Source organism: Microchirus variegatus (assembly GCF_963457635.1).
Source record: "Microchirus variegatus genome assembly, chromosome: 6".
Classification (NCBI taxonomy): Eukaryota; Metazoa; Chordata; class Actinopteri; order Pleuronectiformes; family Soleidae; genus Microchirus; species Microchirus variegatus.
Genome location: NC_139807.1, coordinates 29,030,537 through 29,044,395, shown reverse-complemented (window position 1 = coordinate 29,044,395; position 13,859 = coordinate 29,030,537). Strand labels below are relative to the sequence as shown.

At 40.3% G+C, this 13,859-nt stretch overlaps 2 protein-coding genes across 2 annotated transcripts; both read left to right on the top strand.

Annotated features, from left to right (window-relative positions):
* The first annotated feature begins 702 nt into the window (after positions 1-702).
* Positions 703-5,691, top strand: gpalpp1 (GPALPP motifs containing 1). Its single transcript, XM_083891106.1, has 7 exons — positions 703-886; positions 1,015-1,126; positions 2,315-2,431; positions 3,186-3,444; positions 3,564-3,728; positions 3,838-3,939; positions 5,046-5,691. Exons 1-7 carry the CDS (start codon positions 799-801, stop codon positions 5,262-5,264), a joined length of 1,062 nt encoding a protein of 353 aa, XP_083747232.1. The 5' UTR covers positions 703-798; the 3' UTR covers positions 5,265-5,691.
* Positions 5,692-6,455: 764 nt separating this feature from the next.
* LOC310928540 (general transcription factor IIF subunit 2-like) lies at positions 6,456-13,578 on the top strand. The gene is made up of 9 exons (XM_083891107.1): positions 6,456-6,561; positions 7,433-7,506; positions 7,668-7,692; positions 8,262-8,400; positions 10,110-10,169; positions 11,440-11,521; positions 12,056-12,155; positions 12,815-12,958; positions 13,070-13,578. Exons 1-9 carry the CDS (start codon positions 6,496-6,498, stop codon positions 13,190-13,192), a joined length of 813 nt encoding a protein of 270 aa, XP_083747233.1. The 5' UTR covers positions 6,456-6,495; the 3' UTR covers positions 13,193-13,578.
* The last annotated feature ends 281 nt before the right edge of the window (positions 13,579-13,859 follow it).

The following is a 13,859-nucleotide window of genomic DNA, read 5'->3' as shown; positions in this document are numbered from 1 at the left end:
CAGTGAGCGGTTGGCAAACAGCATGTAGATGCATTACCGCCACCTTCTGGACTGGAGGCTACATTAACTGTGTGTAAAATCCAGTTACAGTTAAAAAATGGTATGGATTCTAATGTGTGTCTGTGTGTCTGTCGGTCTGTCTGTGACAGGCATATCTAATTTTCATGAATTTTTGAAATTCAGGAAATGATCCATTTGCCCTGATGCACTTTGGCAGTGAGCTGACTTTCTTCAAAAACATTAGGCACATTTGCGTTGTGCCTAATGAGGTTGCACAGTGTTTGCCTTTATGTTCCTTATCATGCATTACCATAACTGAAAAATCTTCTTCAGCTCCTTCTATAGGAATACATAGTGCCAATGGGCACTGCACTAGTAAAAAGAAATGAAGGGATAGGGCAGCCTTTTTTGACCCCATGTTTGATAGCAAATATTGGTGATGCACCTCCTGGTGACGAAACAGACCAATTTGCATTATCATAAAGAGACTCCATGGTGGCTCGAAATGTATTCTCAAAACCTAAAAGTTTTAAGCACTGAAAGATAAAGGGATGCTCAAAGCCGAGCTGCTAAGTCTGATTCATTGAGAAGAGAGCTCCCTTCTCTCCAAATCGCTTCATGTATGTACACTCCAGTCCAGCAGGGGGTGGTAATGCAGCTTTAAGCTACCAAACAGTAAACAGGAAAAGAAGAAGAAGCATTATGGACATCTGAGGTCCGAGTGAATTTTTTTTCTTTCTAACGTAATAGTCATTAATGAATCGACGTGACTTAGTAAACACATAGTTATTGTGAATTATGTCGTCTGATAAACCCATTGGTCCAGCTCTGCCTCCGATGTTCGGAAACGAAGAAAGCGACGAAGACTCTGATGGTGAAAACGGGTGTAAGTGTTTAGAGAAGCATGTTTGTGTAGCTGAAATGTTGCTAAAATGAGTCGTGTGTGTGATATCGTTGTGTCGTGTCGCTTTTTTGTTGTCGCTAATAGTTGGTTGTTTTCCCCTCCGGCTGTAGTCGCTGGCCCCGCTCTGCCTCCTGGTTACAAACGGGGACAAGCGTCGAGTTCGTCGGATGAGAGTGAGCAGGAGGTGTCGGTGAAAAGAGCCAAGACGAGTCACACTAAAGAGTGAGCAGGTTCAACACGAATAGTTCCCCAAACTATTCACAATTTTACACGTTATTAGACACAATAGGCAGTGCTTTTTAATACAATAATCTAATGCAAGTCAATTATCCCTTCTGAAGATGATACTGAGCATCAGAATGAGGTGATTTTGAGTATGAAGGTTGTTAGTGCCAGCTAGGCTTGTATGCATAATTCAGAAACTGCTTATTAACTATATTATTTACTCAGAACAACCTCTTTACAGAGAATAGTCTAAAATATCAGACCCATTCCTCTCCAAGGTCCTCGAAAAAGTAGTTGCCACTCACCTGCAGGACCACCTCAAACACAGCAGTCTGTTTGGGAAACTTCAGTCTAGTTTCTGCTCCGCTCAAGGACCATCGCTCAAAGGCATGTGCAGCTGATTTCATTCTCTGCAGCTCGCTGATGCATGGACAACCAGGATGCTGCCCTGGGGTGTTATTGTGGAGATCCACTGATTTGTTGACCGATGAACTGTATGTGAAAACGAGATCGATGGTGGTCCACTGTTAGGGTATTTGTATCAATGTTTTTTAGATTTCTAAAATAGATTTGCCGTTTGGTCATTAGGTCATTTACAGAGTCAAAGTCAGCGATGACCAGATCGAGGATATGGTCCTTGGTATGTGTGGGGACTTCAGTGTACTGTCTGAGATTAAAGCAGTCCTAGGTATGCTGACATTTTGTGGTAAGATCATCAAAGGTAGTGTCCACATATCTTCAAGTATTAAGAAATGAGAGGAGCTGGTGCAGAATTGTTATTGTTTCACCCACAACTGAGTGGAGCGTAAGTACTAGGTCGCTGAGCACAGCTAACATTCTCGTCTGTTTTGTGTTTTTTTCCCCGAATGTTAATACTCGGTGTAAATGCAAGTTTATTTGATCACAGAAAACACATTTTAATGCCAGGTCTAAAGGCCATAGTTGACCAAAGTGCTGTGCAGTAATAGACATTGAATGCCAAAATGCCTTTAAGATTGACGTAAAAGCAGGAAGTAATGAGGCCTGTGTAATGTGTAGCAGGAAAAACATTCCATAATATGGGAGCTGCAACCATGAAGGCCCAATCCCCCTTCAGTCTCAACCTTGTTTTTTCTTATAAACCAATTATATGAATGAACTTTTCCAGAAAATTGTACAGATGACTCTTTGATTTTGTTTTAACAGGGAGGAGAAATCAAAGATAGCAGACAGTAGTGATGATGATGATGATGATGATGACGACGGTTTCTTTGGACCAGCTCTTCCACCAGGATTTAAAAAACAACAGAGTTCACCAGAAAGGTGAGCTAAATGACTTCATAGTTTTAGTTCCAGTTGCCCTGTTGGAGGTTAAGATGAGGTTATGGTGATGCTTCACCCTGCCTGCACTCTCTTCTTCACTCTCTTCTCTCTTGTGCGCTGTCCAAAGCAGTGGACAGAGGCTCCAACATCATATGTATAGCAAACATAAATCATTTTCTGCTCTTACTCCAGTGAATGTGACCATTCGACCGATATTGAGAGGATATGACCACAAACCTGACATAAGCCTGAGTGAGCTGAAGAACACTCTGACTTTCATGTAGGTGGTTGTGGCCTTAATTTATGGTTATGGCAAATGAAAAACGTTATCAGTTCTTCTTTTATAAACTCTTGTTAAACCATAATCCAACCATCGTGATTTATTTTGAGTTGTTGTGGAGGAAAAGGATAGCGTTCACCACGGATGACTTCAATAGCCTGTGTGTTGAGTTGTAACTGTCAAAGTTGCATGATTTTAAAGATTAAAATAATAACTACTGCAAGTAAAATGAACTATAAAGTAATAGGAAATGGCTGCATTGAGGTAGAACACAGGTAATGCATAATACTGACCCCCGCACAGTGTAAAGATGTTCCCATGGAATTTCAAAAATAGAGCTTGAATTATCCATGTCAATCGGCGTGACTGAACCTGATCTGAGCCCAATAGTTTCTGGATTTCTGCCAGGTATCAGTGGTATAATGGGAATAAAAAGTTAATTATGGAAGCTGTAACTTTACAGTGTCCCCTCAGGCCGCCCGTACTGGGACCAGCTTTACCTCCTGGGTTTCGCAGAGCATCACATGATGACGACGAGAACAGTGATGGAGAGAGTTTCCCGGGGCCTGCTCTGCCCCCAGGTTACCAGGCTCAGCCCTCCAGCAGCGAGGGAGAGGAGGGAGGGGAGGATGTGTTTGGACCAATGCCAGCCAGAGGGCCCATCATCGACTCTGTGGCTCAGGACTTTGAGCGTCGAGCAAAGAAGATGAAAGACAAGCTCACGGGAGTAGATGTGAGTCCTCCGTGATTTTTGTATCAGCATTTTAAGCCTTGAATTAGCGCAAATACCTGGACTATCTTTATTTATGCGGTCTCAATGTGTGTCTGGGTGTGTATTTCCTGTGTAAACAGGATGCTCCTGAGGTCGTGAGCAGAGAAACGTGGATGACGGAGCTCCCACCAGAACTGCAGCACATCGGCTTAGGGGCTCGGACTTTCAAGAAGAAATCGGGCCCAGAGAACAAAGATCGCTCCATTTGGACAGACACACCAGTGGACAGGGAGCGCAAGGCCGAGGTAGTTCATGGAAAACAACGTCTACTAAATCTTTGGTAGTTCTTTATCAAACCTCTTGTAGCCTCTACATCACTTCCCTGTCTTTAATTGTTCTCTTATCGACTGATAGGAACGCCTCGAGGCAAAGAAGAAGGGCGAGAAGGAGAAAGACAGTGCCCCACAAATTCCACACAAGGATTTGAAAATGGCAGAGAAGGTGTCTCAATATAATGTAAGTTATATTACACAGTTATTCTTTCTTTTGGGATATCTGCATGAAATGTAAATATCAGAGTTACTTTCTTTAAGACCCTATTCAGACTGAGTATTAAGTGATCTGATCATGTGTAGATTGCACTTGGTACAGGTCTGAATACTTCCGATCCATGGCAATATTCCTGAGCATGCTTTTAAAGCAATCTGTCCTCAGGATGGATTAGACAGTACGGTCATGAACAACCTGGAAAAGTTTTGGAAATTAAAAATGCATTTTCTAGGTTGTTGAACAGTTAATGAAAAACAACATTTCCTGTAAAGTTTTGGAAAAGTCATGGAAATATTGCATGGATAATATTTTGGATGCGTAAAACATAAATAAAATGATGTAATGTGCGATTCAAATTTAAATTGACACGGAAGTGTCAAGCGGGAACAAGCAGATCACTGGCGCCTGGAGCTTAGCGACCCTCCAGTCCTCACGTGGATTTTGAGATGCTCTATTCAACGACAAAATGCCAGGAAAGTGTAGTTTCAACGAGTGTGATATGATTTAACTGCGTCTATGCAAATAAGGCGTACGGAGACGATCACTCAGTGAACAACAAAAAAGCCCTTACAGAATACAACCACTTCCTCTCTTTTAACCATTACTTAAAGCATTACTCAAATCATAATTCAAATCAATAAGTATGAAAGAACGTTACAACAGAGTGGCTTTTTAAGGAGAGCTTTAAACTGTGGCTACTGAAAGACGCAGACCACGGACGTGCAAAATGCTGATAATGAAAGACGTGTCGCAACAAACTGCATATGTTTTTTTTATTTGAGGAAAGTCTTAACTTAAAGATTTGCAGTCAAAACAAATGGACATTCATGTAAGACTGTGGGACGGCACCGATTTTCGTTCTTGGAAAGTCAATGAAAAGTCATGGAAAACTATTGCTAAAAAAGTGTACAAACCCTGATTAGAGAGATTGCTTCCTTACCTGACATCTTCTGACCCACTGTTTTTTGGTTGTTACACTTAATAGCGACTGAGGACAGATGTTAACACTAGGGCTGAAAAAGTGTTCTATAAAACTCCAGACTAAAGTTTCTCGACCTTCTCTCTGTTATCAGGACACCAAACGTGCCGAGTCCCTGATGAGTTTGCACTCTAAGAAGATGAAGGATAAGGCAAAGGAGAAGGCCGACGAGCCGGTGGAGAGGAGGCCGTTCGATCGGGACGAAGACCTGCAGGTGAACCGCTTCGACGAGGCACAGAAGCAGCGGCTGCTGAAGAAATCTCAGGAACTGAACACGCGTTTCTCCCACAGCAAAGACCGAATGTTTCTGTAGCCAATTATGTGAATATAATGTGCTTATTTTTTTACATAATGGACTGCTCTGCAGAAAGTGATGTAGTTTCACGCAGGTAATTGTATTTTGTGTTGGTCAAAGATGTAAGCTAAACTTTCACGTTTGAACTGGCTCAGGTTGTAATAAAGCAGGAGCTAATGAAGCTTGTATTGCTTTCTCCGGGATACAAAGCAAGCAAATACTTAAGAAACGTGTTTTTATTCTGTAGTTTGTCCGTTTTTTCTTCAGGTATTCACATATGTGAGACATTTTGACCAACAGTTTACAAATTCAAACACGGATTCATCATTTAGTCACATATTGTTTGATGTTTGTACATCATTTTTTTGGTCATCCAAAACGCCATAACAACTCATTGCCTCAAGCTCTTCTAAACAAGCTTGAAAACTGTGATTGAGTGATTTGAATTGCCTGTTAAACATTTTATACAGATTGCCACATAATGCATTCTCTAATAAACTACTTGTATTGTATTTTGTGTTTTTCATATTGTTGTGGTGTTTTCTTCAGGATATCTGCATGTTTTTGTCATGGTCAAAGTCTTAAAGAGTCCTGAATTGAGTTCCCTTAAAATGGCATTAGAGGTATTTAAGTTAAAGGTGCATTATGTAATAAATCTAAAGCAACTGGCCATAAAATCCTCTTAATATGTCACAGAGACTCAGGAATAATGTTCATATAACAAACTGAACTCTCCAACAACAGTACAGACAAAATATTTGCATTAAAAAAAATTAGCAGACTGCAAATCATGTTTATGTTTGATTGGTAGACGGCGCCACCTACCGCCGTCTACCAATCATTGCAGTCAGTAGAGTCTCAGCTGCCGAGCAACCACGGGTTGCCAGTTACAGAAAACAAAACCTATAAGACCTCGGTATTTTGAATTTGAATGTAGTAGCCGTTTGGCCACATTCTTACATATGGCACCTTTAAGTTAAGTACTTGAATTATGTAAAATAGTATTAATAAATTCGGTAATCATTTCTACATTGACTAAAAAGTTAAACTATATGTTTTTAAGTCTAACGTTTGTTTTTTTCCACCCAGTCAGAACAAAAGAGCCTGAATTCTGATATTAAAGTCAAAATTCTGAGATCAAAGTCAGACTTTCTAACGCTGATTTGGGCCTCGTGCGACACCATACTTGAGTAGTACGCTTGCGACTGGCGGCACTGTTGATCTGCTCACTGTAGCATCGTTTTAAAACATGTCGGAAAAGGGGGAAGTCGATTTAACTGGTGCCAAACAGAATACGGGTGTGTGGCTTGTAAAGGTGAGTATGCATATGGATATATATATCCTCTCAATAACGCCATTTGAGTTAGATAAATATAGAATCTCTCCGCAGATTAATTGCAGCTAAGCTGTAGCTTAGCATGTCCTGCTACTGGCGTTGTAGCTAACTGTTGTAGCTATCTCAAATTGGTAACAACAACTCAATAATAGCTTGGTGCATTGACCTACGGAACATAACTACAGATAATTCACAACATCGTCAAGTCATATGGTGGGAAATGTGTTTTTTTGTGTTCAAATATACAGCCGTTTGTGGTTAAATGAGGGTCTAAAAGTGAGTTGGAAAATGCATTTAAATGTACGACAATGAAAGGAATAATATGCTATAAACAGAGACCACAATTGGTGAATAATCCGATTACATTACATTGTGTGTTACATTATTCCTGAGTAGAGTGTGTCACTTCATTTCAACATTTGATTTGGTGTCGTAAACAATGTGTTAAAACGTTATAGGAGCTAAAGATTAGTCAACAACATCAGACATAAGAAAGAATATAAGAATTTACTGTCACCATTTTCCTGATAAATATTTATGATGATGATCTTCTTGAAATCATGTTATGATTTCCCCCATTCACTATTATTCCAATTATGAAAACTTACAAAATTCAATTTATGGAGGTCTTTTTAATCGTGTAATATATTCCTATCAATATAATAGTATATTATCCCATCCCTTATAACCAGACAAAAACATAAAAACTAAAAAAGTTTTCATTTGCCTCTAAAAAACTGAAGTTCTTCCAAATTAATTAAACCCATTTGCTGGCAAAGTTATCATTTTTATTTCCTTTGTGAAAAGTGTGAAAGTTGACCTCCCTAAAATGTACCCGTCCTTCATGCAGGTGCCCAAATACCTCTCCCAGCAATGGGCAAAAGCAACAGGCAGAGGCGATGTCGGGAAACTACGGATCTGCAAGTATGTAAAATAGCACAAGTCGTGTTCCCCCTTTTGTGTTTGAGAAGGTGGACATTTAGTGGCGAAGAGCAGAATTACTGTGGTGAATTATATACTTCCAGACAGTGTTTTTTTTGTTCTAATATGACTAATTACGTTATCAAAATGTTCTCATCTCATAGGAAAGGAAACCAGGGAAAAGCAGAGGTGAGTGAAGTTTGAAATTATTGTTCATGTTGATGACAAATTGATGATGTTACTGTTAATGTGTCATAAATAATTTTAAGTCAAGTTGATATTTTTATTTGTCCACAATTTTCTACTTAAGCCCAGGATGGACATATGTCCATTTTTCTCAGATATTTTATATAGATATAGTACATACTCAGCACATTACCCATCAATGCTGTCCACGTGTAATATACTGCACTTAGTTTTACCAAACAAAAAATCAGTGATTGGGAAGCAGGAATTAATTTATAAAGGCCAAATTAGGGCTGGACAATATGGGAAAAATCTCATCACGATATACATGGCTTTTTATATCTGGTGTAAGAAAACATGCAATTGCCTGTAAATATTTGTAGCCAATTTCATGGTTTCTTACACAACATAACAAGTTTTTTAGTCGCAATATAAATATGATATTACCAGCCGAAGTAAATCCCATCATAAGTAAATACAGTTGAGTGTATGAGGTCCTGATCTGTCTTATTACTGTACTGGACACACAGGAGTAGGGCTGGATAGATTGAATGATGACGTTTTCTCTTCAGGTGAGCTTCACTTTGAATGAAGAGCTGACTGTGATCGAAGGTAAAGATGCCAAGACGGTGTCTGCGCCCCGTGATCACCCGTTCACCATGCAGACAGTGGGAGGTCAGACGTTGGCAGTCTTCACAGAGAATTCATCAGGTGAGTTGTTTCTTTTTCTTTTTGGTCCAGCAAGACGAGGCCAAATGTCTGCTTTCGCTTTATTTGCTTGCTGCGTCGTTAAAAGACTTGTTTGTCCCAAAGCCCAGAGAGGTAAGCTCTGTGTGGTCAGATGGCAGAGGCGCCCGTCTCACCGCTCTTTGTGCTGCTTGCTGTCCTCACGCTCAGTTCTTGCCTGCTTTTGCTTGTCTCCTGTTTTGTGTACTCTCACATTTTTCCCTGGAGTGTGTCCTTGGTCCTAACAGTGTACAAATGTGAACTGTACTGTATGTGATGGAAAAGTGAACACTCAGTGGAAAATGGAAGCCAGCTGCTCTGTGGGAAATTGGTCTTAATCCAGTCTGATCTGTGTTTCTGTCACTGTACGTCTTTGGGAATTCTAGTTTCTGTTTGATTGCCTGTCAGTCGTTTTTTTTGTGGTCTTCTCAGCAGCTCTTTGGTGTGTGATTGGGCAAGTTTGGGTCCATTTGGAATCAATTTAACATAGACTAGAGCGATATCAACGCAAATCATTCCTCGGTTTGGGTTTGACTTAATTTGTGCATGGGTTTCTTTGGTTTGAATTTCACCAGCCTCGTCTGCCCTCATCAATGTAATGTTGGCACTCTGTTGCTTTGAGTGTTGGTGAGCTTGTGCTACTGTGCTTACTTTAGGACACGGTTGTGTGTACGTGAAGGGCTGCACTGTTCTTTTTTTTGTCTTCATGCCAGTAATGTAGCTGCTAAGCATATCATTGAGGTATAGTAGGCAAGGTTTTTTTTGGCATTATTGATCTTCTTCCCCCAATTTATACTCCTGCGTACGTTGCGCAGAGCCCTCTGCGTAGTCTCCGACTGCACAAAATATTTTGTAAGTGTCCGTCACTCCGTCAAGGGACAACGGAGTCAGCAATCGCTGCTATTGGTCCTCAGGACAGGCCGAGCGAAGCTGCTCTGTGCCGGCTCACAGTGCGCACCGAACGTCCACAGAGGCGGAGCTGATCACCGCCGACAACGTCGCTGCCAAACTATAAATACGTCATATCTGAATACACAAACCACATGTTTAGACTCTAAATGGCCAATTTCTCGCCTCAAATGATCTTAAAACTGCGTTCCGTGACACAGAAAAGTGAGAAACGGCCACTGTTTCAACAACAACAGTCTTTCTCTCTGTTTCTCTCTCATTACAACAACCTTGAGAAGCGACCCCTACTGATCGGGCGGGAAATTGCAGCGCGTATCCGTCCACGGCAGAAGTATGAAGGCTCGAGGGGTCTCCGTGGTTACGCAGTCGGATAACGCATTACGCAGTCGGAGAAGTATAATGTGGCCTTAATCCTGTCCACCCTGGTCACTCTCAATGAAAATCTTCACCTCTGCCACCCCCAGATTGATATTACTGATCAATAATTCCAAAACTAATACATTAAAAGGACTAGGGGAAATAATGTATTTGTGCAGCCCTGTCATGGATGTGTATTTATGCTGGGACATTGGGTTGAAAGTTGCTTGCTTTGCTCATGCACGTGTGTGCCCTCGTCAGAGATTACAAGCCAGACTCTTGTGTGTGATTCAACATTTTTTCGTGTGCGACTAAACCCCTCGGTGTGGTTCTTCACTGTCCGATCCCCCCTCCTCCTCCCTCCGCCTACCATCCCCCCCTGTATTTTCATGTTTACCATCCCTCCCTCCCTCCCTCCCTTCCTGTAGGCCAGTCAGAAGAGAGATCTGATGGCAGCAGCTCAGGTTCGGGGGCGGGGTCAGGTCCAGGTGAGTCCTTATTGTCGCCTGCAAGTGGCAAAGTAGCACCACTGGGAATCAGACTCGCAGTGTCTGTAACTTTTGTAACGTATAACTAAATGGTCTTTGAAATATTCCACAATACATTTGTATTCCAGACACACTTTTGCCTTGTGTTCTCTTCTTTTTATTGGTATATTTGTACAATTAATGAATATTAAACACCAGGACTTGTTTAGTTTTTGCACCATTGAGACTTGACAAAGGAAACCGGAAAAAGACGCGCGTGACGTCATGTTTGCGTGACTCCCGATTGTTAAAATGAGCCCCTAAAGTGACGCTAAACTTTAAAAACAGAGGCACACATACGCAGTACACTGGTTATTTGTAGCGCTGCTCTTTTCCTTTAATCGAACAGACAGTTCGACTGTGGGCACGCTAACGGCGCTAAAAGGAGCTAATGCAGCTAGCAAAGCTAACTGATAAACGGTGCCTGGACTCCGGTGACGCAGCACGTAAACATGACATCACGCGCGTCTTCTTCCGGTCAGTCGTCATGGAAACAAATTGTGCGGTAACATAGTGCCCAGCACTATTAAAAATATAGTCTTTTATGAGAGGATTGAACCCGTCCTGCACTAGAAACCTTCCTAGAAGCTAGCGCCCGTGGAGCAATGGGGGTCAAACTGGCAACCCTCCGGTTACAAGTCAAGTTCCCTTTCCACTTGGCCGTGGGCTGCCCTATCAGTGTACAGTGTTACCTGATGGGGTATTGGGGGCCTTGCTGTAACTGATGGTTCAGTTATGACATTGTTTTGACAAATAAATCTATGCTGTGTAAATCAGACTCGTGAAACTTTGTGATGTGAATCCAGTGGAGCTTGACTTGATGCGTTTCTTTGAAAGAAACCACAGAAAGTAGTGTTTGATTTTAAGCCGTTAGCCTGTCATTATGGCTGGTTGGGACACAATCATGGTGAAAGTGTGAATAAAGTGCCTATAGGTTTGTTTAAATGGAAATTATAAATGTAATACCGCTGAATTAAATATCAACGTCCAATTTATGACTTTATTTATGTCTGATCAGGTTCTGTTTGAGAAATTGCTTTGACATTATATTTAGTTGTACCTCTAGGATTGGACCTGGACTGAGCTAAGTTTATTATTGTTTCTTGTTGCTTTCACCTCTGACACACATGCATCCACCCACATCACTCGCCCTCTCTTATGAAGCAAACATGCAGTAAAATGTGTTTGAAATGTTAATAGATGTTTGAATTAAACTGCTGCTCTGTTTCAGATAAAGTAGCTTTGGAAGGAGTGGTGGTGCAGAGAGCAGAGTGTCGACCTGCTGTTAGTGAAAACTACATGAGGCTGAAGAGGTGAGCGTTCATCCTTAATTTACATGACATGTACAGTATGAGCCACAGTATGCTAAATATATTGAGCATTGAATTGATTATTCAAACATCAACACAGTATTTTTTCCCCGTTGCTTTATATAAACAAAGAAACCGTTAAAACTGAATGATTTTGTTTTAAGGACAAACCTTTTTCAACATTTGTTATTGGTTTAGCCTAGAGACCCTACGAAGCAGTAATTACGTACTGTGTATTTAATCTTTATAATTGAAATAACGATGTTTTGGATAACATTTTTTTAAATTCATAATTTTAAATTTTTTGGATTAATTGCTGAAATATTGCCTTTATTGAGTTACATAATACAGGTGTAGATTAATGACATTGCATTTTCTACACTGTTTTATTACCTTTTTTCTACTTATATTTGTTTTTCCTTCTCAGTTTGCTTTTATTTGCTCTTGTGTGACACGTGAATTCTTGCTTTTATTATTTACGTTGACATTTTGCCTGTCTGTCAAACTAAAATCATTTCTTATTGCTTATTTTTTCAGGTTACAAATAGAAGAGTCCAGTAAGCCAGTCAGGTTGTCACAGCAACTGGACAGAGCTGTCACCAGCAACTACAAACCTGTGGCCAACCACACTTACAATGTAAGGAGCAAATACTGCACATGATTGTCTTGTTTTATTCATCTGTGCACGTGTGTGTCATACAAAAATGTTGGAAAAGATCAGTATTCTCCATTCATTTATGAAAATATTGTTTCTCCTTATGCCTGGATCATATATCATATATACCTTTTATTACTAGTTAGCATATAATTTGCTGTGTATGAATTACCCAAATTAAGCATATCTATTTAACAGCTTCTGAGCTGCAACAGTCTAATCTGTTTAATTGCAGTTCCAATCTTGTGCAGCAGGTGTCACCCTGGCCTGTTTTTTTTAAAGTAGATTAATAGTATGATTTGTTTATTCATAATTGTGTCTTATGTGGGACTCCACCACCATTTCTCCACTATCTCCCTTCACCCCTGCACCTTAAGTACTTTGCTCACTTGTTGATTTGTTTACTCAAATTACACCAGTGGTCAACAACTGGCAGCACATGGGTTAACGTTAATATCTGGCCTGGTAGATAAATGTTCTTAATTCTATTGTTTCTAACTAAATGTAATTTAAACTAGGGGGGGAAACAGTGTCCTAAATTGTTATGTAGAAATGAATTGACATGTAACTCGTTACAAAGCCATATCTGCTATAATATGTGCACTTATATGTGATAATATTCCGTTTTATTTTTCCTACAGCTGGAGTATGAGAGGAAAAAGAAGGAGGAGGGCAAGAGAGCCCGAGCTGACAAACAGTCGGTGTTGGACATGTTGTTTTCTGCTTTTGAGAAGCACCAATACTACAACATCAAAGACCTCGTGGACATCACCAAACAGCCTGTGGTAAGATAACGGGATACATTGTTGCTGCAGCCTTTTTCTTATGTGTAGTACATGCATTTATTATAATTTATAACCTAATCTGCCTCTTTTTGCTCTCTTTTCTTCCGCCAGTCTTACTTGAAGGAAATCTTGCGGGATATTGGCATCTACAACATGAAGGGAACACACAAGAACACCTGGGAGCTCAAACCAGAGTACAGACATTACCAAGGCGAGGAAAAGACTGACGAATAAGTCCGACTCTCCAGAGTTTGACGCACCACTTCCTCCTCTGATAGGGTTCTTTCCTCCACATCAGCCCTCAGAGCTCATGACTTATTTCCTCACATCGTGTCTCAAAAAAAAAGATCATGACATTAAGCCGAGGCTGGTTTCTACAAGGAGAGGTTAATAGAAGTTAACACTCAAGAGTGCACCATCTCTTCCTGATGATGACGTTTCACGGCTCCAGCTAAACCTTCAAGGTAAAAGCCGCTGCTGTTCGAGTCGGCCATTTTTTATGTTTGGGCGTAGGATATAGTAGAATCACGTGAAAGATGCGTTTATGGACACTGGTTCTTAGCACTGAATTTTTTAAAAAACATTTTGAAATAAATATCAGGTAAGGAGTTTTAAAATGACTCGGGAAGATAAATTCAGCCAGTTTGTATTTTTGAATTTTGATTGAAATGTTTCACTGCTAGAATCTAAAAAAACAAAAAAATGCATTTTCAGGTGTCAACATTTCACTGTTCAAATTTTTAGGTGTTTCCATTTGAATGAGTGATGTGTGCAATAAAATGATTTCATAACTATTCTCGTGCAAAGTCAGATTATTATTATTCTAACATAACTGTCGATAATCAAATCTAATCTAGTGAAATAGATTTTTTTTGATTTATTTATTTCGTGCATGCAAACA